This window comes from Hypanus sabinus, chromosome 2 (assembly GCF_030144855.1).
Source record: "Hypanus sabinus isolate sHypSab1 chromosome 2, sHypSab1.hap1, whole genome shotgun sequence".
Taxonomy (NCBI): domain Eukaryota; kingdom Metazoa; phylum Chordata; class Chondrichthyes; order Myliobatiformes; family Dasyatidae; genus Hypanus; species Hypanus sabinus.
This window is the reverse complement of record NC_082707.1, coordinates 76,116,733-76,141,751: the sequence shown is the minus strand read 5'-3', so window position 1 is coordinate 76,141,751 and position 25,019 is coordinate 76,116,733. Positions and strand designations below refer to the sequence as shown.

The 25,019-nt window shown below is 39.5% G+C and overlaps 1 protein-coding gene across 3 annotated transcripts in view; it reads left to right on the top strand.

Annotated features, from left to right (window-relative positions):
* Nucleotides 1-19,503, top strand: part of LOC132380093 (beta-galactoside alpha-2,6-sialyltransferase 1-like) — a 39,364-nt gene extending 19,861 nt beyond the window's left edge. For 2 of the 3 annotated variants that reach the window (XM_059948646.1, XM_059948656.1), the window contains exons 4-7: nt 6,753-6,850; nt 11,643-11,744; nt 14,641-14,815; nt 18,515-19,503. In XM_059948646.1, the coding sequence (XP_059804629.1) occupies nt 6,753-6,850; nt 11,643-11,744; nt 14,641-14,815; nt 18,515-18,768 (629 nt within the window). In that variant the 3' untranslated portion in view covers nt 18,769-19,503. The remainder of the gene's footprint in view (nt 1-6,752; nt 6,851-11,642; nt 11,745-14,640; nt 14,816-18,514) is intronic. The other variant, XM_059948665.1, reaches the window with a different exon arrangement.
* The last annotated feature ends 5,516 nt before the right edge of the window (nt 19,504-25,019 follow it).

Genomic DNA, 25,019 nt, shown 5'->3' with positions numbered 1-25,019 from the left:
CAAACTCACCAAGAACTTAGAAGGGAATCTTTATCCTCTGAAACAATTCAATATATTCAAATAATATATGGAAGGTTCTTGGGTCACTTAATGGTCAGTAGGGTCAGGTAACCATCAACCATTTCAATAACCCGTATATTTAAAGTCCTCCAGTTCCATGATTGAAATGAACAGTCTTGATCACATGACACCAACTGCTTAGATGCCCAGAGAAATATTATTTCAGAAGTGATTAAAAAAGGGAGTCTTTCTCTTGTTGGCATGCATTTGCCAAGTAAAGCAATCAGCAAAAATATAAATTTATAAAATGAATAAACACATGAGTCTTATCATTCTTATAATCTCCTTATATGAAAAAATTACTGAATTATTAACACTTGAAGTAAAACTCCTGTATGTTATTTCTATGCATTTCTTTGGCTATTACCGATGTAAACTGCATTGATTTTGTCTCACTGGTAAATCTATATCAGCAAAACTATATCAAGTTTTGCATGAAACTTAGCTTTGATTTTGTCAAAGCATATGTTTAGTAAATTAGTGAATATTTTGCTAATTTGCTTGTTTAGATTATTTTGGTAACTTTTTCAGACCTAGTATATAATTTCTTTACTGTTTCTCATACTTTTGAAAAATCAGACCTGCTTGCTCATAGGTTTTTTAACCTTTTTGAATCTGCAAAATCTGTTTTGATATTATCAGCAGCTTAATTATAAGAACATTAGGTTGAAAGACAACTCCAAAGGCTTGACTTCAGCCAGAGATGTAAAGATTAGCTTGGCAGTGTTAGAGTACCAATTTTGCCAAATAACCCAGTAAACTAACTATATAGGCACAGTGCCAAATCATCTGAGTTGGCTTTATTTAATAGGGAGCCGCGTAAGAGCTTCATTTGAAGTCACTGTTACAACCATAAATCATTATCACACAGGCTGGTGCTGATTCCTGCCTTGTCACTAAGTATATCTGACTTGTATTTCTTTCAGTGTAGATGTGTAACTTTTTCCACCACACTTGTGCTAAGTCAAGTGTGAGAGTGGCTGTGAAGAGATTCCCAGACTTACAGGAACTTGAATTGTTTATATAGCCCCTTTTTAGCAACTTTGTGAATGTTTTAATAAAAAGGCCTTCCTACTGTCAATAAAAGCCTAGTCTTGAAATCAGTATTTCGCCATTGAGGATTGCTGCGTTTTCACATGCTTGATTTCCCCGTCAGGCCTTGGTGTATCTTCAACTGTGCTTGTGACAAGAATTCAAGCTACATTTTCTTTCAGTGAAGCCAGGCGGAGAGCTGCTGCCCTGTCCGTTGTTTATGCATGACAGAAAGGAAATAGAATCTGTTTTTTAATGTGGCTGTCCCTTTCTTCACTTCAATGTGGCTTTAAAATTTCCTTTTCAGTTAGATGAGCACTCAAGCATTAGTGAAACGTGCCACGTTTCCTTAGATTCTTGCATTCAGGACGAGATAGGCAGAAAATCTATGCAAACATCGCATAATTAAGGTTTCTTTCAAAGTTATGCTGATCAGTTGTGAGATAATCCAGATGAAATGTATAAGGATAGTTTTTGATACACTGTACTTCTAATTCTCAAGTGCTAATAAATGCTTTGTTTATATCTGTGTCTAATGTAGAGAGAGCTTTGAATGTGTTGGCCTATAGTAGGAATGCCACTTAGCCCGTCCTGCCCACCAGTACATCTGTTTCAACACTGTGGAGGCGAAGTCATTAGGTGTATTTGGGGCAGGGACAGATGGGTTCTTGATTAGCCAGGGCATCAAAGGGTATGGGGTGAAAGCAGGGGAGTGGGGATGACTGGAAGAATTGGATCAGCCGATGATTGAATGGCGGAGACTTGATGGGCTGAATGGCCTACTTCTGATCCTATATTTTATGGTCTTCAGGTCTCATAGCAGTGTGTAGCAGTATTTGTAATTCAGATGCTCATTGGCAACATTGGAATAAGTCAGTTAATGATATAAAGCCAAAGAGACTAAACAAAAAGGCTGCTGAAAACAATGCCTGTTTGTTTGAAGCTCTAGAATTCAGTAGTGCAAAGACAGCCTTTGGTCTTCCTACACTGACCTTTTTATTGTGCCTGGAATCAAAAAATGAAAAGGTTTATAGGCATTGGGATAGAACTTTAAAAGTACCATGTAGAGTTCAGATGGAGTCAAAATAGGATGTAGTTTGGTGTCCTGGCAGCAAGTCGAAAATCTTCCCCAGCTGCTTGGAAAAGGGAAGCTGAGGCATCTGAGTATAAAAACTGAACAGTTCCTTTCACTTTTCACAAATCAAGTTGTCAGATCCTTTTGATCACAGAAATCCTAACAATTAGAATTAGTAATCAAAATGAATGCCTTCTATTGCTCTCTGTTTAGTGATTTAGAATTTAACAATTTCTTCCCACTGGCCAATTGATATCAGAATACTCAGTCATTTAATCGAGTCACACAGCTAATTTTATGCTGTCCAATTTTTTTGGTCCACAACGTCAATATCTACCTTTTTATTCTTTTTAACTTTGCCTGTTTGTTTGTCTGCCTAAATGCCTCTGAATTGTGGTAATTGTATCTGATTCCACCATATCCTCTGGCAGCACATTCAAGTTTCAAGCAAATAGTTTCTTCTGAGAAAATCTAAGAACCCTTGGATATTACACAGGTCTGTTTTGGGATTTTATCTTCAGTTATGGAAATGTACAAGAATCAGTGGCCAAATTTGTGAACACTAAAATATAATTGCAATTTGTGGCTGCTAGAAGGAGGCCCCAAGTTTTCCACTATTATTTAAGGAAAAAGAAGTGCCTCTTTCTGGCAATACTGAACTGATTCTACAAACTTTGGCTTCTACAACTCGTGTTCTTGATATTATTTATTGTAATTATTTTGTTTTTTCCCACTATATTTGCACAGTTGTCTTTTGCACATTGGTTGTTTGTCTTGTATGTAGTTTTTCTCTGATCTTATAAGTGTTTCTTGGAATCTACTATGAATGCCCACAAGAAAATGAATCTGTCTATATTTCCTAAATACGAATCATATATAATGACAAATACATATTTATAGCTAGGGTGTCAAAGACTTTTGAATAATACCGTATTTGTTAATGTGGATCAGAATGTTAACTTTGTTAATCTGGTGGGAGCAAAGGATGTCAGACTGGCTGGGGTGGAGTGCCGCGGGAGAGGTGTGGGACAAGTGGCAGAGAAGGTGTGCCGGGGCAGGGGTGTTGGCACATGTGCAGGCACACCCAACCCTGACACACTAGGCAAGGTTATTTGTTTCCAAACAGTTGGTTTATTGATCATTACAGAATATGTCTCTGGTGCTTCCCACTCCTTCCTTTCTTGCTTCCCCTTTTCTCCACCATGATTCCCTTCTCCCTGCCCCCTTCCCTCTCTCAGTCCACAATAGAGACCCAGATCAGAATCAGGTTTATCATCACTCATATGTGTCGCAAAACTTGTTTTTTTTTCTTTTGCAGCTGCAGTACTGTGCAAAAGTCTTAGGCATCCTAGCTGTATGTACTGTATGTGTCTGACTTTTGCACAACACTGTAAGTACTTGGAAAGAAATTTTCTTTGAGCTGTGTTTAACAAAATGAGTGAATGTTTTTGGCTCATTTTGGTCTTGGGTTAATTCCACTTTTCAGTCTTTTGAAAGCGGTGCTGCAATAGGACAATTTGGAACTTTTAAATTGTTGACAGCTGGGCAGTAAAGGCCATGGGCATTTTTTCTCTGCTTTTGAGAATTCTAGTGATGGTATTGAAATGGTTACAATTGAGCATTTTCTAATAATTTGCAGTATTAACCAGCTGACAATGAGATCAATGTTAAAATCCAACGAGTTTGTATTTAATTACGACTAGATTCAGTAATGCACACTACAGGGCTGATTGTTACTTTTGTTAGATTTTGACACCAATATCCCTCTTGAGTTGGGCATTGAATGAAACTGAATATAGTTCGTATTGGACCAAGTATCCCAGGGGAAATTAAAACCAAATGAAATGTGATTTTCTTTTCTCCAGATGCAAACTGTAACTGTGTCAAGCGAATTAATGAGTAAAATGAAACTCTGCAACACATCATTCAGGGAGTTAGTGGATTGCTTTAGACGAGTGGGCAGATACTTAACATGGTTTGCAGAAAGACACATAAGATTGAAACATTTGTCCTGTCATGAGTATTTTTATCATGCAGATGAGATACCGTTGCAAAAGCACAGTAGAGAAATAGATTTTTTGTGATTTTTTTTTATTTGTGAATTTATTCTGCTTGAAAGAAAACCCATTGTGTTTTATCTACCCACTTTCTGATGCCACACCTGACTTCCCAGAATTTGTTTCCAAGAACTTCATTTTCATCACCTTATTTCTTTTGTTTGCATGTCATCCAACTCTACACACCGTCATTTATCCCACTCCATTCTCAGATTTTATTTTCCCAACTTTTTCTTTTTTTTTTGGTTCTGTCATTCATATTCTCAGTGTTTCACTCTATGTTCTTGGTCCATAATTGATCCATGTTTCTGATTGCTTTTTCTGGATTTCCCATCTCTAATGATTCCTTGTGAACTTTATCCTAATCACTCTTTTCCTTCCTTACTACCTTTTGCTTGAGAAGTTAAATCTACCCGTGCTGCTTCCTAGTTGAGCTGTGGATTCTTACATCTAGCTTTCTCATTTGTGTCCTGTTTGAGTTCAGTTTGCCTGAGATGCAGATTCTGATCTCCTTACCACAATGCCAGTCAACATCCATCTGCACACTTGCTCCACATGGCCACCCGCTGCTGTACTTTTCAGAACAAATCTCATTACTTATTAGATCACTAATTGACACTATCTCAAAAAAACACTTGCTTCTTATAACTAACCACCTGTCATTTTGAAAATCATGGAAAATTTTTTTATCTCTTTTGAGTGTGTGGTCCAGGTCTTTATTCTGCTGAAAGGTGCTTAAAGTTTCATATGGCTCTGCAGATCTGGAGCGTCACCTATCCTCAATGTCCTTGTGGCTTTTAACAGAGATGACTACTTCATTGCTTCTCCAGTGGCTTTTCTGTGACGTTCCTCTTGGTGTGCTATTGTCACTAAGCTCTAGTCTGCATATGCAAGTCTCATGGCTTCCCTGCCTACTTTTTGGACTACAAGTATTTATTTCTTCCCCTTCTGCCCCATCATCCCTACCCCCGCTTTTCCTTTGAAATTGTCTACAGAGGTGGGATCAGTTTTCATATGTGGACGGCTGGAGCTAAGTTCTTCCTCTCCACTCCCTGTATGTTTCCAAGTTTGGCATCCAACCTTTTACAAGATACACTTTGCTTCAGTTAAACACTAAATAGACTAAAAGCATCATCGTAAGTCTCCAATACAAATCCCATACCTTACTAATGATTTAATATAGCTCTGTGTCTGTGGCTGTACCTTATCATTTCTATGCTGGCCCAAATCCCCATCCCCACTCTGCCCACAGTCTTTTCCCAGAGCTGTTTCCATCTTCCCATTTGCCCATCATCTTTGCAAACTGCACTGGCTTGAAGTTGCTGCAGCTTGAATTTAAAATATTGTGGTGGTCTTCAAATCTTTCAAGTGTTTGCTTCTTATTCACTCCTTTCGGCTTTAAATTACCCTCCCTAAATTCCTGCCGACTCTTCCATCTTATTGGTTTCTTCTGTCCATCAAATCTGTGGCTTTACCAGTCTGAGTTCCATGTACTACTTTTCTCCGTATGCTTGCATATTGTCCACTTCCCTTTCTTTCCTAAACTGATTAAACAGTTGGTCATTTCTGTCAAGTGCCTGATTTGATTATGCTTCTGTCTCTGTAGCATTATGATTGTTTTTCGGTGTGAATAGCCTCCTTTATATATCTGTTATTACCAAATGACTTTGCACAACTTTTAGTTCTACCCATAGAATCTTCACATCATTATTTGCAATGGGAAGAACTAAAAGATGTTCGAAGTCATCCAATAAAAACAGATATCTAAAGGAGGCTATTGATGCAGAAAAATAATTATAATAATCACTGTGCCATTGTGTCTCTGAAAAGTGGAAAACAAGGCAAAAGGGGTCTGGGGAGATTTTAAAAAAATCAATGTAACCTTTGTTCTTCATCAATATGTACAGGTTACAGTAATGTAATGCTCATCCTTTTTGGGTGGGTGGGGGGGGGGAATTCCAGTCATACCAGCCCAAAATCAACTCATTTTGGGCTGGCATCAAGTATGATCCACCTACACTGTGGATACGAGGTATCCCCCTTTGGAATAGCATGTCTTTGCTTTCCCTTCCTGAAGTGCACAGAATACCTGGTTACATATTGAATCCCAATATGAGTTACAACTGTGGGCTGTGAATATATGTCCAGAACAAGTTCAAGGTTAATTCTGTTGGATCACTGAAGTCATACTGGACATGACCATCATAATGTAATCTAAGCTATTAAACACGTAACACTATTTTGCTATGGAACCAACGTAAAGCTTGCATTTTCTGAAAGTCTTGCAAATAAATAACACTCTGAAATCTGAACGTTTGTGTTCATTATGCTAAAATAAAACATTTCATTTGAAATTGTGATCTTCAGCTGATTCATTTGTCAGATTTACAAACTGTACTGCTGTACTGCTTTAAGTTTGTAAGGCATATAAATAATCTCCATCCTGTGGATTTGTCAATAGATAATTTTTTGAACAAAGTCTGAAGCAAAACATTTGGAATGTACTTGTCACTTTCTCTTGTTATCAGATGCTCATGATGCCATTGTAAGGTTCAATGGGGCACCTACCATAGGATTTGAGTCTGATGTGGGGAGCCGTACAACAATTCGGATAGTTAATTCACAGGTAATGTCTCAAACAAGATTGACACTTGTATGGAAGCAGCCCAACGTCAGAGCAAGCCTCCGACTCTCTTGTTTATTTTCTCCAAATGATCTTTACACAGGGTCAGCCTGATAGTTCATTCTCAATAGTGATCCAGAGGTTAATACTTTTGTATCTTATACTATATATTGCTTTCTGAAGGATATAATGGGGCTAATAATATACAGAGGTGGTGTAATCGATTATCTTCGTTCCCAAGGTGCTGGGCATGGTTACACAACCCAATCTCATTTATGTAGTTTGATATAATTCATGATAAATAGAGTCTGTTGTGGCAGGATGCTCTCAGGAATCATAAACTAAAGAAGATCTATAGATGCTGGAAACCCGAGTAACACACTCAAAATGCTGGAGGATCTCAGCAGGCCAGGCAGCATTTTATGCGTGTTACTCTCTGGAATATTAGCTGACATCATGGGCAGTGAAGCAGGTTCAAACCATGTGATTCCATTTGGCCAGTGCAGACTGTGAGAGCGATCAATTGGATAAAGGAAAAGCCTAGCAGAATGTACATTGACGACAAAAGAAGTCTCTTTTCTGGGCTTTCCATAGACAAACACGAAACTATAGATGTTGGAATGTGGAGGAACTTGGCAAGTCAGGCAGCATCTGTGGAGGGAAATGAGAAGTGACTATCTGTGGCTGAGACACTTCATCAGGATTGGAAAGAAAGGGTAGAAGCCAGAATAAAAGAGTGGGAGGAAGGGGAAGAAGTGGGAAGGATGTGAGAAACTGGTAGGTGATAGGTGGAGGAGGCAAAAGGCTGAAGAAGATGGAACATGATAAGAGAGGAAAGGGGACCATGAAATAAAATGAAGGAAGTGGGAAACGGAGGAAGGAAGGTGTGGTTGGTGGGTAGGTTGTGATGGTGGGGAGGGGATAGAAAGGAGTAATGGGATCAAAGGGATAACAGAAAGCAAACATGGCTGGGGACAGATTGCTTTGTCAAGCACTGTTGCACCATCCAGTGTATCAGCCAGGGTCTCTCAGTGGTCAGACATTTTAATTCCCACATCCCGCTCTCATAGTGGCATGTCTGTACATGACCTCTACTGCAAAGTTGAGCCTAGACGCAGATTAGAGAAATAAGGCCTTGTATCCCATCTTCATGCTCTCCAACATTGACTTCTCTATCTTCTAGTAACCACTCTCCTTTGTCCTCTTTGCCTCTTCCACTTGCCACTTTATTGCTTCTCACACAATTCCCGCTCCTTCCCACCCACTCCCTTTTTGGACATGGTTTGAATTGTAAGCTACATGATGACTTTAATATTAAATGTGCATCTAGTGACTAGATTAAAATGCAAATAATTTTACAAGATGATGCACCCCAATAATTGGTTAACTGAGGTTTTAACAGCTTATGGCATCAGAATTGGCATTTTATAAATGATCAGCTTTGGAATGTTATGCTTCACTGGTTGATAAATATCTTTCAGTAGATGGTTTGGCCAATTGTCCATGCATCTGAGCCAGCTGTTAATCATTCCCATTTTGGTTGTGTTTCTGGGGCATGCAGTAACCAAATTTGCTGTACTTTATCGGGACATGGAAGCTGAATCCCAGAATTCACGTGGACATGGGAGCTAAAAAAAGATGAATATCAATTTACCACTGTCAATTCTAATTGCAACTTATGGAAAAATAGTTCTCTGAAATTTAAAAAGCAAACATCTCCATGCAAGCAAAACATCTGTAGAATATCTACTCTAAAACTTGTTATATTACCAGCAATTGGAAGGTATGAAAATAATCAACAAATTACAGAGTGTCCTTACACCCTTTTTCAATAATAAGGCTGTTTAGAAATCTGCATATTTAAATATTTCTGGGAAAGCTGCAGTGTCCCATAGCTGCTTGGTAGAGATTGAAAGCTGTTAAAAATAGTGAAGTAATGAGTGTCTGGTATTGGTCCAGTGATTTGTTTCCTCCAGCATAAATTATCATATAATGAATTTGAATTCGTTCAGCAGCAGAGTTTTATATTTGGTGCCAGCAAATTTCTTTTTCTATTTGGAAAAATTAAGAACTGTAGTTGTGCTTTGTACAAGACTGAACTGAGGTGATCTAAAATTTCTTTCCCGTGGTGCTTTAGAAGCCCAATGCCAGAACTGAGGTTCTCAAGCATGTTGACTGAAAGGAAGTGTTGAGCTGATAATTTTGTTTAAATGTGAGCATTTCTTCTGGGTTCCTGTCACTGTGATAGTGTCATCAGAAGTTACGCATCTTGTATGAGTATCGGTATGGCTTTAGTGTGGCAGGGCCTGACCTGATTGGGTATTTGAAAGAGCGACGATCAGTGAATGCGGTGCCTTGAAAAAAGTATTCAGCCCCTAACCCTTTGTTCATATAAATGAGTATTGCAACCATGGATTCTGATCAATTTAATTCAGAATTTTTATTTGTGAATCATATGCTCCTTTTTCACAGTAGAGCCAAAAAAACAGAAAATTTTAAAACATGAAAAACTAAAAATTCAAAACTGAAATGTCAGGAGCTCAGAAGTATTCATCTCTCTTTGCTAGGTATTTAGTTGAACCATCTCTTGCAGTAATCTTTTTTGGTAAGTCTCTTTTAGCTTTACACAATGTGATGGAGCAAGGTTTTTTCATTCCTCTCTGCAAAATTGCTCAAGCTGTGGGTTAGTTGGGGAGCAGTGCTTGGCAGCAATATTGAGATCTTGCCACAGAAGTTCTATTGGGTTAAGGTCAGGACTCTGACTGGGCCACTCAAGGACATCAATTTTCTTCATTTGAAGCCACTCCATGTTTGCTCTGGCAGTGTGTGTTGGGTCATTGTCCTCTGCATTTTAAGCTTTCAGGTAGAGGTTAGCAGGTTTGTATTTAGTAGCATTCATCTTCCCAACAATCTTAATCAGATTTTCGGGCACTTTTGCAGATAAGTATTCCCACAGCATGATGCTACCTCCACGATAATTTACGGAAGGGATGGTATTATCTGGCTGATGCACAGTATTATGTTTAGGCCACACAGGACAAAATGTTCCACTTTAGCTTTGTCCAACCATAAGACCTCTTTCCACATTTTTACAGCATCTTCCAATGGCACTTTGTAAAGTCTTTTTGGACAAAGGTATGTTTGTTGTTTTTTTTAGCTCGGGCTTTTTCCTTGCCACTGTTCCATAAACACTCTTTTTGTGCAAGGCCTTAGAGATTGTGGAGCCATGAACATCACCTCCTGTCGCAGCCACTGGCTTCTGCTGTTTACTCAGAGTAACTTTTGGTGTCACAGTACCCTCTCTTACAATTGCCATTCTTTTCCGGCAACTAAGTTTAAAGGGTCAGCCTGACCTAGGCAGCATGGCTGTGGTTTCATATTTTTCCCACTTTTTCACAATGAACTACACTGACCTCCAATCTATGTTCGGTGCTTTTGATGTGGTCTTGTACCGTTCTCCGATTTGTGCTTCTCTATTATCATTTCCTTGACTTGCCTTGAATGCTCTTTTGGCTTCATTTTGGCTTGGTCTGTTGAAAATCTACCATATAGTTGGACCTTACAGAAAGTGGAAGTATTTATCTGCATGACTTCATTGAAAACAAGTGATACTCCAATTTTCTACATCATCAAATTGGGTGAGTTGGTAAAGTAATGTAGTATACTGCGTCTTGAGGAAAACAGTGTAGTAGTTAGAATGGGGATGAATACTTTTTCAGCCTCACAATTTTGGTTTTTAATTTTGGACATATTTTGGAATTGTTTCATTTGATTTGACAAGATGAACGATGTTCTGTAGATTAGTTCAAAATCCTACTTCAATATGCTTTAAATTTAGTGACTGTCTCAGTAAAATATGAAAATAGTGTTTGGGTTGAATACTTTTTCAAGGCACTGTTTAGCTCATTCACAACCTTTGGAATGCTAATAAATGTAAATACTTAACAGTCAAAATGCATTATGCTCATTGTTGGACATTGAATGTTGCATCATATGCAATGGTCATATGGATGGCAACTGGAATGTCGTTGATAACAAGCGATCATCTACACCTGCTTAGGGCTGCACCATTTACATTGTCATTGTGGTATGTAAATTTGTGCAGTAGATTTATCTGTAGTATTTTATACAATGCCTTCGGTAATCACATGTCAAATTTATTTTTGAACAATCTTGGTTTGTTGGGTTACTGTAATAACTTGGTTGTGAGCCTTTTAGACTTTTTCTCACTTAGATGGATTCGGGCTTAACTTGGAAATTAAACTCAACTAAGGAAAGTATTGCAGAAATGGAAATGTGTGGACCAATTACTGAAGCAGATTAACTTCTATAATGAAAGTACTCACAATGCTAAAGGCATAAGTGAGAATTCTGATGTACATGGAGGCTTTGGAGAAAGTAAGGTTCTGATTATGTAAGGGATTTCCTAGTTGAGTGATGTAGATGGTGCCGTTGGTATATTTTTATGAATAGCATGGGACATTGCAGTATTAAATCTTGGAATAAATTCAATGTTTAAATGGAAGCAAAAATCAACCTCATTTGGATTTTCTAGTACCCTACAGATCTATAAAACTGTTGCTCTCTAGAAGGGGAAGTTGCAATTCGTTGTTTAAATTTTGACACATAAAATATATAATAAATAAAATAAAATTTTTATTTGAAGAGTGTAGATTTTGCTGGGCATTATGGAAGTGAGGAATACAGTGTCTAATGAGCAACTCATCATTCTGCTCTGATGCAAAACGCATGGGCATCATTTGTGTAAGTGCTAAACCAGAACTTTCTTCCACAGATTGTCACAATGAAAGAGCACAAGTTTCATGATAACAGTTTATACAAAATGGGTGTCTTATTAATGTGGGACCCGGCACAATATTCGGCTAACCTTACTGAGGTATGATGTAATTTACATGCTAGAATATGCTCTTACTTTCTGGAGGAATTTTAAAAAAACCTTTGTTTTTATGTTTGCCAAAATCATAATCACTGTCTCCTGGTCAATCAGAGCAAGAGAACACACCAGGGATAATGTTAACTGCAGATTAGAAGTGCCTGAGTGATATTTTTCTATGCTGTTTGTAAGGAGTTTGTACTTTTTTCCTGGGACTACGTGGGTTTCCTCTGTGTACTCCTGTTTTCTCCCACAGTCCAAAGACGTACCAGTTAGTAGGTCATTGTAAATTGTCCTGTGATTAGGCAAAGGTTAAATCTTGGGTTGCTAGGCAGAGTGGCTTGAAGAGCCAGAAGGGCCTATTCCACACTGGGTCTCAGTAAATAAGTAAAAATCATTTGAGAGCCTCACTCCCAATTTCTGTCTAGAAAATTGTCTGAGAGAAAGAGAGAGGGCACCTATCTAAATACAGTGATGTCATTTGGTGATTGAACGCGCCCCAGGATTGCTACATCTGCAATGCTTTCATAGCAGCCCATTGTCCAAGATGACTTAAAATTTAATTACCTACTTGTCCTTCACCCTGGGCATAACCTTCAGGCATTGTTCCCTTTAGCTGCTATTCTTCCAAAGCAACCCAAAGCCAGTGGGTGGGGGATGGGACATAGAGCTTGCTGTGTATGTTAAAGGCTTGTGTTCACCTAAATACTTCCCAGCAAGATCTAAAGAACAGAGTTAGCTCTAGAAATTCTTCAGGCTTTTTTATGTATATGTAACTCAAAAGGTTTTTACAACTAAAAAACTACTCTTTAAATATTTCAATCAAGCAGTTTCTGATTTCTTTGAGTCTTTGAATTACAAGAAGTCCTCGAGTTGTTTGGAAAATTCTATTCATATTTTAGCTTCTTTAACTGCTTATTTAATTTACAAAAAAATAAAATAAATTTTGCTTCACAAATTCTACTCACCAAAAAATAGTTGAGATTTTATTTTTAATTTCCACAATCAGATGTGGGTTCAGCCCTGTTACAAATCTACAATGCAGCTGCCTCAGCACCTGCATGCAGATTGGAGAGATCCTTCTTAATGTACTCCTGGAGTTCTGAATGCTAAAGCAATTCCGTGCTTCATATTTATTGCCATCTATTGTGCATGTCACAAATCCAACACCAGGGCCAAACTTATTTACAGAATTACTTTCTGCACTTCTACTGTGTTAAGTTTAGCCTCTTGTAAGGAGGGCTTTCAGGTACCAATGCAACTTGAACATTGCTTAAGAACAGATTGTTTTGAAAAGCTGAATTTATGCATTTGGATCAATTTGCTTCCGTGACCATAAGAAGGACCCCAAAGTGTTTTTCTTTATTTCAAAATCGTTTTTGCAAATTTGGTATATAACTTTAGATATAGTTAAAATGTAAACACCTAAGTTTTTTAACAATTTTGAAGAAGTTACTGTATATAACATTTATAATAATACACTCCTGTATGAAGGGTCAGATTGAGTTCTTTTCAATCTTAGAGATGAGTTAGGCTTTAAATAAAATACTGACAGTCTTGTATGGAACTGCTAGCAACTTCCTGCATAAAGACCATTACATTCAGGTTTTTTGTGTACAATAATGTGAATGTAGAAATCCCAAACTTGTAAATGACTCCTTATCTTTCCTGCAATTTTGGACTCCATGCATAGGTAGCATTCCCCAGCAATTATGCCAAAATACCTGCCTGCAAAACCTTTACCAAGTTAGATTTGGCACAGGAATGTCTTTCACATTCATTTAAGTGAAGAGTTAACTTGTATTTTTTTTAATTGAGCCTAGTGAGATTTTAAATAATTTCATTATTTGTTTTAATTCTTTTAGTGTTAGAAACTTTTAGAAGAATTCTAAGGCCTTGATAGAATTTGATTGCTGAAGGAGCTTCACAAGAATGGCACTTTCAGTACTACCTTGGAGCTTTGAGGTGCAGAAAAATTTGTTGCCCATCTAAGCTTCACTTTGAGACATTGACCGATTCACATTAGTGTAGGGAACATGCAAAACTAGTGAACAGCAAAAGCCACTCATACCAAAACTGGCATTAATTATTGTTGAGAACATTTTAAAGTTCATCATTGTCCACATGATATGCAATTACAGATATGATTATGAATAAGATTTGGATTTATCTACATTGTTTAATTGGAATAACTATTAAGAAACTTTTTTTTGGCTAGAAGCTATTCTGGTTCTCAACATTTGAAATGCAGTGGAAGGGCGTAGATAGAAAGCTGCTAGAGTAGATCTGCACATTTCCGAGTTCCTTTGTCATTGCCCTTATTGTTGACATTGATGCAATGACTTGTGCATGAATCATTGAGTGATGGGAAGTAATGCAGAAAGGAAGGAATGTATATTATAGTTTACAGTTAATTCTTTGGTAAATTTCATTTTAATTCTTATAGATGTTGTTTAAAGTCCATTCAGAACAACTACAGACATGTTAAAATGTGAAGTCTGTCAATTCTGATTTTAGTCATAATTAATGGAAGCACCCAGAGTAGAAAGGGGTTTTGCATCGGCTTGGAGTTAGATTCTGAAAGAACTACAAAATTGTTCTGAGAAGGTTTTTTTTTACCAAGAATGGCAGGTTTGCATTACTTAAAAGTGTTAATTAAATATATCCAATGGTGAAGATTAATAGTGATTTACTCTTGAATATACATGAGTCATCCATATTTTAACATCAGTGATTATAATGGGACATGAGTGATTAAACCTTACTTCCTCTGAGCAGCACTCTTTCTCAAAATTCTCAATAGTCATTTGAGGGAGGAGGAAGCAAATTCCAAGTTTCATCACAATACTCATTTCTCATTTCCTTTTCCTCCTACCCGTTGATCCCTCCCCATCCCCAGTGGTTCAAACACCCGGAGTATGATTTCTTTGGAAGTTATACGAAGTATCGTGAAGAGAATCCTGGTCAGCCCTTCTATATTATAAATCCCAAAGCGCAATGGCAGATTTGGAACATCATGCAGGAAAACACGGCTGAGGATATCCAGCGCAATCCTCCTTCCTCTGGATTGATAGGTGAGTGACAACTTTCTCTAAGTGTTTTTTGTTCCATGTTATAATATTTTATGCATAGAAAGATGATAACTTTTTTCTTGCTTGTTAGTATTATAAACTTGGGTCATTCAGTCTCTCAGTCTGTTCCACCATTTCAATCCATCATGACTGATCAAATCGTAACAGAGTTCTGAATGCCTACCTGCCCCTGATAACTCTTCATCACTTTCTTATCAAGATTCTATCTACATCTGTTGCTTACAGAAATTCAGATTGTTTCCATTCCACTTTGAGGAAGAAGTGGAACCTCTAAGAGAAGAAAAGTCACCCCTGGTCTCCTATAAATGGATTATCCCTTGATTTTAAATAATGGCTTCTTGTTCTAGAATCCCCATATCCCCTACATAGTCACCTTAGCATGACTGGTCAGGATCTTTATTTCAATCAAGGCCCCTCCCATTCTTCTAAAGCTCCAGAGGAGACAAACATCTCCTGGTTATCCTTTCCTGTAAACAACATACCCATTTCAGGCATTTCCCAGAGAAAAACCCATCTGCCATTTCTCAGACCATACCTGCAATGGATCTATATTGCGCTGAATTCTTCTACACTGTCCACAATTCCACCAATCTTGGTATAATTCACAAAAACTTAACAAGCCACCCATCTACATTTTCATCCATGTCATTTATATGCATCACAAACAGCAGAAGTCCCAGAACAGATCTGTGTGTAACACCACTAATTACAAATCTCCAACTCAGTTAAGTGCCTTCAACCACTACCCTCTGTCTTTTATACACAATCCAGTTCTGAATCCAAACAGCCAATTTGCTGTGGATCCCATGCATCTTGGTCTTCTGGATTTGCCTCCTATTAGGGACTTTGTTAAATGCCTCACTAAAATCCATTTTTACAATATCCACTGACCTACCCTCATCAACCTCTTGTCAACTTGTCAAAAAATTCAATCAAGTTGGTAAGGCATGGCCTGTTCAACACAAAGCCCTCACAAACGAGAAACTCTGCAGATGCTGGAAATCTAAACAACTCACACAAAATGCTGGAGGAACTCAGCAGGCCAGACAGCATCTATGGAAAAAAGTATGGTCAGCGTGTCAGGGCGAGACCCTTCAGCAGGATTGGAGAGAAAAAGATGAATAAAGTTAAAAGGTGGTGGTGGGGGGGTGCGGGACAGGGAAACACCAGGCGATAAGTGAAACCGGGAGTGGGACGGGTGAAGTAAAGAGCTGAGAAGTTGATTGCTGAAAGAGATACAAGGTTTGGAGAAGGAGGAATCTATTAGGAGAGGCCAGAAGGCCATGGAAGAAAGAAAAGGGAGGAGGAGGGGAGGAGCACCAGAGGGAGGCAATGGGCAGGCAAGGAGATAAGGTGAGAGTGGGAAAAGGGGATGAGGAATGATGAGAGCAGGGGGCATTACCGGAAGTTTGAGAAATCAACGTTCATGGCATAAGATTGGGGGCTACCCAGATGGAATACAAGGTGATGTTCCTCCAACCTGAGTGTATTCTCATCACAAAAGTAGGGGAGGCCATGGATTGACGTATGGGAATGGGAAGTGAAATTACAATGGGTGGCCACTGGGAGATCCAGCTTTTTCTGGAGGATGGAACATAGGTGCTCAGCGAAGCGGTCTCTCAATCTATGTTGGGTCTCACCGATCTACGGGAAGCCACTCCAGGAGCGCAGGACACAGTATATGACCCCAACTAACTCACAGATGAAGTGTCAGCTCACCTGGGAGGACTGTTTGGGGCCTGAGTGGCAGTGAGAGAGGAAATGTAAAGAAGGTGTAGCACTTGTTCTGCTTAGGAGGATAAGTGCCTGGGGGGGGGGGGGGGGGCGAGATCAGTGGATCAATAGACAAGGGAGTCATGTAGGGAGCGATTCCTGCAGAAAGTGGGGGGAGGGAGGGAGGGAGGGAGGGAAAGATGTGCTTGGGCGGTGGGATCCCATTGGAGTTTGCAGAAATAGTGCAGAATTATGCACTGGACACAGAGGCTGGTGGGGTGGTAGCTGAAGCCATGCTGGCTTTCCCTTATTAGGTCATGGGTTTTCCAAGTGCTCTGTATCCTATTCCTGAGAATTTTCTCTAGCAATTTTCATATAGCTGGCGTGTTACTCATTGGTCTATAGTCCCCGGAATTTCCCCTTGTTTCCTTTTTAAATGGAAATACAATATTAGTCACTCAGCAGTCCTCCGGGACCTCACCTGTGCCTAGAGAGAACACAAAAATACTGGTCGAGGCCCCAGCAATCTTACTCTTGCCTCCACCAATAACCTGGAGTAAATCCCATTGGGCTCTGCAGACTTATCCAGCTTAATACTCCTTAGGAGATCCAACTCTTCTTGCCCTAACTCTAACTCTAAATGCCCTAACATATTTATATACGAGGCACTGATCTGGCCTTCAATATGCTCTTTCTGATAAATACTGAAGCAAAGTACTCATTAAGTGTCTTACTCACAAGCAAATGTTCTGCCCTTTATCCTTGAGCGGTCCTACCCTCTCCCGAGTTATCCTGTTGTGCTTGATTTTTATATGAAATGCCTTAGGATTCACCTTAATCCTACTTACCAAAGGCATTTTACGGCCCCTTCTGGCTTTCCTAATTCCCTTCTTTAGTTCTTTTCTGGCTTCTTTATGCATCTCACGTAAATGACAGGTGAGGAAGTGAAATGGTGGGCTAACAGATGAAACAATGGTTTATGGAGTTGTGAATGGTGTAGAAGATTGACGTAGGTTACAGTGAGACATTGACAGGATGCAGAACTGGTCTGAGAATTAGCCGACAATTCAACCTGGGGAAGTATGAAGTCATTCACTTTGGAACATCAAATCTGAAGAAAGAATATAGGGTTAATGAGATAATTCTTAGTACTGTAGAGGAACAGAGGGAGCTGGGGGTCCACATTCATATATCCCTCAAAGTTGCCACATAAATTGATAGGGGGGGTTAAAAAGGCATATGGTATGCTGGCTTTCATTAGTCAGAAGTGTGAGTTCAAGAGCCATGAGGTAATGTTGCAGCTCTATAAAACCCTTTAAATGTTGTGTTCAGTTCTAGCCACATTGTTGTAGAAGCTTTAGAGAGAGAGTGCAGAGGAGATTTACCAGCATGCTGTTCGATCAGAGGGCATGGATTTGAGGATAGGTAGAGAGCTAGAATTTTTCTCTTTGGTGTGAAGGAGGATGAGAGGCAACTTAATAAAGTTGTACAAGATGATAAGTGGCATAGATTGAATGGATGGCTTGAGACTTTTTCATAGGGAAAACATGGCTAACACTGTACATGGGACATAATTTTAAGGTGATTGTAAGAATATATAGGGGATATCACAGTTATGTTCTTTTCTCCCTGCCAGATATAGTGGTAAATGTAGATATAGAAGGGCAGTTTAGAAACTCTTTAGATAGACACATGGGTATTAGAAAAATGGAGTGCTATGTAGGTGGGAAGTGTTAGATTGATCATAAAGTAGGTTGAAAGTTTGGTACAACATTGTGGGGCTGATTGGCTTGTACTGTGCTATAAGGCTCTATGTTCAGTGTTCTAAACATGCAGGAGAAGATGAGCTTGCGTTGAGTTTAGTTCCGGGTGTTTACTTGACCCTATACATTGATGACAAAATGTGGATTCTGCTATTCGTTTCCCTCTCTTCTTTTGCATCATTTAAAACATTTCCTTTATTCCTAGGTATCCTTTTAATGATGACCATTTGTGACCAAATAAATGTCTATGAATTTCTGCCTTCACAAAGACGAACGGATCTCTGCCATTACTTTGAAAAGTTTCAAGATCAAGCCTGTACAGTGGGTGCTTACCATCCACTGATGTTTGAGAAAAACCTGGTGAAACGTATAAACCAGGGTTCAGATAGGGACATCCATCTTCAAGGAAAAGTCACCCTTCCAGGATTTGGAACATTCCAGTGTCCTAATTCCAAATAAATACAGCATCGCAAACTATGAACACTTGGGTTATTGTTCTGAATTTTACATAAAATCATTTACTATTAATCTTTGATTTTAACTTTAGTAAATAGTTCTTAAAGATAACGATAACTCATTAATCATATGTATTTCTACCTGTTGGTAACCTGACAATGGTCTGTCTGTACTTTGTAAAAAATTTTTAGTTTTATAAGTTTATAGTGTTTTTAATATTTTTGAAGTATCATTCTCTGCAATTTTATCTGGTCTTGTTTTAATATAATAGTTGGCATGTACAGATTGAGATGACTAGTTGGCCACTGGAGAAAGTGGAGAGATCTCATATCAAGTAGGTACATCTTAGGGCTGGGAGAAACACAATTAGCTTAAAAGAAATCATTAAAGAAAATATTTTTGAAAAGTTAGCATTCATTGTTGGAATCCGTGGTATAGGTATGTCATGGGTTACATTTGCACCTTGTTGCCAGTGCTCCTACTGAAATAAGTTTGATTGTTAAATCTCTCTTATGAAAAAAATCATTACGGTGATTTTCCTGTACTGCATTCACTTTCAGCAACTGCAGCGGAGGTATGGAATGATGTGCGTGAACCACAGGCTCGATGTCATTAAGTTTTTCACGTCGCCTACCTTGCTGCAGATACTAAAGTCATTATGTCTTTGATTTCATGAATGTTGCTACTGATTTTGAACTTGATTGTAATGTATTAAAACATTAAATAAATTTCTAAAGATTATAACTGGCCTGATCAATTATAATTCAATACTGTGAAATAACAGGATGTGAAATATAATCTCGAGGTATTTTAGTTGAAATTTATGAAGTATAAATTCATCTCAACTTGTACCAAATTACCTTAAGCTCACAGAACATAAATGGTCAGAGATGAATAAGGAAAAGTGGGGATATTTTTCATGTTGAAAAGTTTAAACAGATCTGATCAGGGCTATTAGCTGATTGCTAAGATGCAGTTGGAAATGTTGCTGATTTTTGCAGGTCGTTTTGCAGTACAGCAGTGGACAGATTAAAGGCTGAACAGCTGCACTGAGAGGATGTGCCAGTGAAGTAAGTGAATTCTTTTACTTACTAGAACATTCGCAAAGTTGAGTAGCACACTGGAGGATTTAACATGTTGCCAGGTTTTCATTTATTTCAAGGAGATTTCCAGAATGATTTCACAAAACACAAGTTCACTTACGTAAAATAGAAATATACCGGAAGCTGAAGCAGCCAGCAAAATTCAGTAGTGGCATCAGCCCACTTGAAAATGAGACGCTTACACCCTACAAACAAATTGTCGGCATTGTTTCGGAATAGATGAGACTTGAGCACTGATTGCTACAGTACCTCTGACATGTTCATACCCAGAAACATAAAGCTGTTCACGCTTGCCACCACTGACCCCTTAATAAGGACTGTTGTCTGCTTTGAATTCTCCTTCCTAAAGTGCACAATCAATTCCTTGGAGTCGCTGAGTGTCAGGTTGTTTTGGTGACCACCCAACTAGCCAAGCTTTCACTCCTCTACCCCTCCTCTTTGCCACCTCAGATGTTACCAACATTGGCAACATCTGGGAGTTTATCGATTGCTGTTGAGCTGCACCTACCGACACAATCATTAATGTTGGAGGATAGAGCAGTATGCTAAATATACATCCTTGAGCTATGGCTGTCTTGATATGAGAAAGACTTATTATTACCTTTCTGCACAATGGTCTCCTGATAAGGAAATGGATGATTGAGGTGCAGAAGGAGGCTTGCTGATTAATACTGAGGGGCTGATGAGGAATGCTGAACTGTAATCAATAATCAGTAGCCTATCCCATGTTTTGCTGCTGTCTAGGTATTGTTCTTAGTTTATAATTGTCACATGTACCCAGATACAGTGAAAAAGCTTATCTGGTATATTGAATTGTGACACGTGCATTGAGGTAAAATAAGTTTAATAAAGTGTAAAGGTTATTGAAAAAGTGCAGTGCAGGTAAACAATAAAGTACAAGATCATAACAAGGTGGATTGACAGTTTAAGAGTCCACCTTATCATACAAGGGCCTGATAGCAATGGATTAGAAGCTGCCCTTGAGCCTGGAGGTAAGCGCTTTTTGGCTTTTGTGTTTTCTGCCTGTTGGGAGAGAGGAGGGGAGAAAATGTCCAGGATGGCCATCACTGAATCATGGCTGAAGGATGGTTGTTGGGAGCTGAATGTCCAAGGTTACACATTATATCAGAGGGGTAGGAAGTTAGGCAGAGGGGGTAGTCTGGCTCTACTGGTAAAGAATGGCATCAAATCAGTAGAAAGATGTGACATAAGATCAGAAGATGTTGAATCCCTGGGGATTGAGTTAAGAAATTGTAAGGGTAAAAGGACGTTGATGGAAGTTATATACAGCCTCCCAACAGTGGCTGGGAGGTGGACCACAGGATACACCAGGAAATAGAAAAAGGCGAGTCAAAGGGGCAATGTTATGGTAGTCATGGGAGCTTTTAACATGCAGGTCGACTGGTAAAATCAGGTTGGTCATGGATCTCAACATAGTGAGTTTGTTGAATGTCTAAGAGGTAGTTTTTTTAGAGCAGTTTGGTGTTGAAAATTGTAGAGGATCAGCTATACTGGATTGGGTGTTATGTACTGAACTGGAGGTGATTAAGGAGCTTAAATAAAAGAACCCTTAGGAACCAGTGAGCAGAATATGATTGTGTTCAACTTGAAATTTGATAGGGAGAAAGTAAAGTCTGACGTAGCAGTATTTCAGTGGAATAAGGGAAATTACAGTGGTATAAGAGGGGAGTTAGCCAAAGTAAATTGGAAGGAGCTAATGGCAGAGATGTCAGCAGAGCAGAAATAGTTTGCGTTTCTGAGAAAAATGAGGAAGGTGCAGGATGTGTATTCCAACATTGAAGAAATACTCAAATGGTAAAATAGTACAACTGTGATTGACAGGGGAAGTCAAAGCTATTGTAAGAGCAGAAGAAAGGGCATACAACAAAGCAAAAATTAGGAAGGTAGAAGATTGGGAAGCTTTTAAAAACAAAAAGAATCATTAGAAGGGAACAGATGAAATATGAAAGCAAGCTAGCAAAAAATATTAAGGTGGATAGTAGAAGTTTTTCTAGTATGTTAAATATAAAAGAAATGAGAGTGGATATAGGGTCACTGGAAAATGAGGCAGGAGAAATGATAATGGAACAAGGAGATTGCTAAATGAGTGTTTTGTGTCAGTCTTCACTCTGGAAGAAACGAGCGGTATGCCTGACTTTGTAGTGTGTGAAGGAAGAGAAGTGGGTGCAGTTACTGTTACAAGGGAGAAGGTGCTCAAAAAGCTGAAAGACCTAAAGGTACATAAGTCATCTGGACCAGAGGAACTGCACCCTAGGGTTCTTCAAGAGGTAGCATTAGAGAATGTGGTGGCATTAGAAATGATCTTTCAAAAATCATTGGACTCTGGCATGGTGCCAGAGGACTGAAAACTTGCAAACATTACTCCATTCTTTAAGAAAGGAGGAAGGCAGCAGAAGGGAAATTGTAGACCAGCTAGGTGTTCCGCAGGGGTCGGTGTTGGGACCACTTCCTTTTATGCTGTACATAAATTATTTAGATGATGGAATAGATGGCTTTGTTGCCTCGTCTGCAGATGATATGAAGATAGGTGGGGAGGCAGATAGTGTTGAGGAGACAGGTAGGATGCAGAAGGACTTAGACAGATTAAGAGAATGGGCAAGAAAGTGGCAAATACCATGTTGGAAAATGCATGGTCATGCACTTTGGTAGTAGAAATACGTAAACGTGTGGACTATTTTCTAAACGGGGAAAAAAATCCAGGAACTTGAGATGCAGAGGGATTTGGGAGCCCTAGTGCAGAACACCCTGAAGGTTCATTTGCAGTTTGAGTCGGTTGTGAGCAAGGCAAGTGCCAAGTGAGCATTCATTTCAAGAGGTCCAGAATACAAAAGCAAGGATGTGATGCCGAGGCTTTATAAGGCACTGGTGAGGCCTCACCTTGGGTGTTGTGAACAGTTTTGTGCCCCTCATCTTAGAAAAGATGTGCTGGCATTGGAGAGGGTCCAGAGGAGGTTCACAAGGATGATTCCAGGAATGAAAGGGTTATCATACAGGGAATGTTTGATGCCTCTGGGTCTGTACTTGCTGGAATTCAGAAGGATGGGGGTGGGGAATCTCACTGAAACCTTTCAAATGTTGAAAGGCCTAGACCAGGGGTCAGCAACGTTTACCACTGAAAGAGCCACTTGGACCCGTTTCCCACAGAAAAGAAAACACTGGGAGCCGCAAAACCCGTTTGACATTTAAAATGAAATAACACTGCATACAACGTTTTGTTTTGCCTTTATGCTATGTATAAACAAACTATAATGTGTTGAATTTATGAAATTGATGAACTCCTGCAGAGAAAACGAAATTACATTTCTGCATGCAACAAAAACATTTTGAACTCCGAAAAAAAGACGTTGGGTTGAAGGTTACTTTGAAGTAAAATACTCAACGTCTATTTGAGTCCTTCTTGTATTTATGAAAAATGCCAAACTTAAATTTGCCGCCAGCAGCAAACCAAAAATAACGTCAGCCAGCTGTCAACCTGAAAAATAAAAGGACTATTTCACTGAACAATGAAAACATATGAATATACGTAAAATAATAGGCAATTAAAATATTTATCATACTTGTTCAGGTTGACTCACACCTGACAATGCAGTCGTATTCAGTAGGGATGGATCGATGCTTAGGGGAGTGACCGGGAAGGATAATGTGTTTTTTTCCTCTCTGAACTCACAGAAGCGTTTCCCAAACGATGTTTGCATTGCGATGATTGCAGAATGTAAATACTCCGAATTTATCATGTCGTGACCTTGTTTGAACTCTCTCAAATTGGGGAAGTGAGACAATGTGCCTTTCTGTAAATCTCTGGCAAACACTGTCAACTTGCGCTCGAATGCCAAAACATCCTCCAACATGTGCAGGGCTGTGCGTCCTTTCCCCTGAAGAGCTGTGTTCAGCGTGTTCAGATGCGCTGTCATGTCTACCATGAAGTGTAGCTTTTCCAGCCACTCTGGCTGTTCCAGCTCAGGAAAGTTGAGCCCTTTGCTGCCCAGGAAAGTTTTCACTTCTTCCAGACACGCGACAAAGCGTTTCAGCACCTCCCCTCTGGACAGCCAGCGATAAAAACACGTTGTAGCGGTTGCTACACACAGTCAGTAAACTGCAGTCAAAGATAGCTTTATTCGAACTAAACAGCCTTGCTTTTAAGCCTCCCTCAACCCGCCCCCCATGGGCGCGGATGCTGCAAAAGACACGTACTCACAAACCCCCGTAGGCTATCTCCCTTAGCCTGAACGCTGGCTAATTGTGAGCCGGTTCGGATGTGTCAGGAAATGGGTCGCCACAACGTCTTATTTAGATTGTACAAGATCACCATAATCTTCAAATTTAGATTTACATTTCAAAAACTAACAAACTAACATAAAATACATTTTAATTAAATACTGACCATGTAGCGGTCTGCTACACGCAGCGCTAAAATTACGACACGGAGTCGGTAACTGCAGTCCAAGGAAAAAACTTTATTCGAAATCTTCAGCCTCACTTTTAAGCCTCCCTCAACCTGCCCCCCCCCATGGAGCAGAGGCTCCAAAGCTCTGTGCTCGCAAACCCCCGTAGGCTATCTAATTGTGAGTCGGTTCGGATGTGCCAGGAAAAGGGTCGCCACAACCAATTATTTCCCAAAGCAACAGGGAGCCGCAGCACAGACGTAAAAGAGCCACATGTGGCTCCGGAGCCGCGGGTTGCCGACCCCCGGCCTAGACAGAGTAGATGTGGAAAGGATGTTTCCCATGGTGGAAGAGTTGAGGACAAGAGAGCACAGCTTCGGGATAGAGGGGAGCCATTTCAAAACAGAGATGTGGAGAAATTTTCAAGGGTGCTGCATTTGTGAAATTTGTTGTCACATGCAGCTGTGGAGGCCAGGTCGTTGGGTGTATTTAAGGCAGAGATTTATATGTTCTTAATTGGACATGGCATCAAAGGTTACGGGGAGAAGGCTAGGAACTGGGGTTGAGGAGGAGATAGAGATAAAGGATCAACCATGATTGAATGACGGAGCAGATTCGATGGGCCAGATGGCCAAAATCTGCTCCAATGTCTTATGGTCTTTGATTATGCTGCCCGCCTTGCTGACATAGTGTGAAATATAGACAGAGTCCATAGAAGGGAGGTTGATTACTGTGATGTGCTGAACTG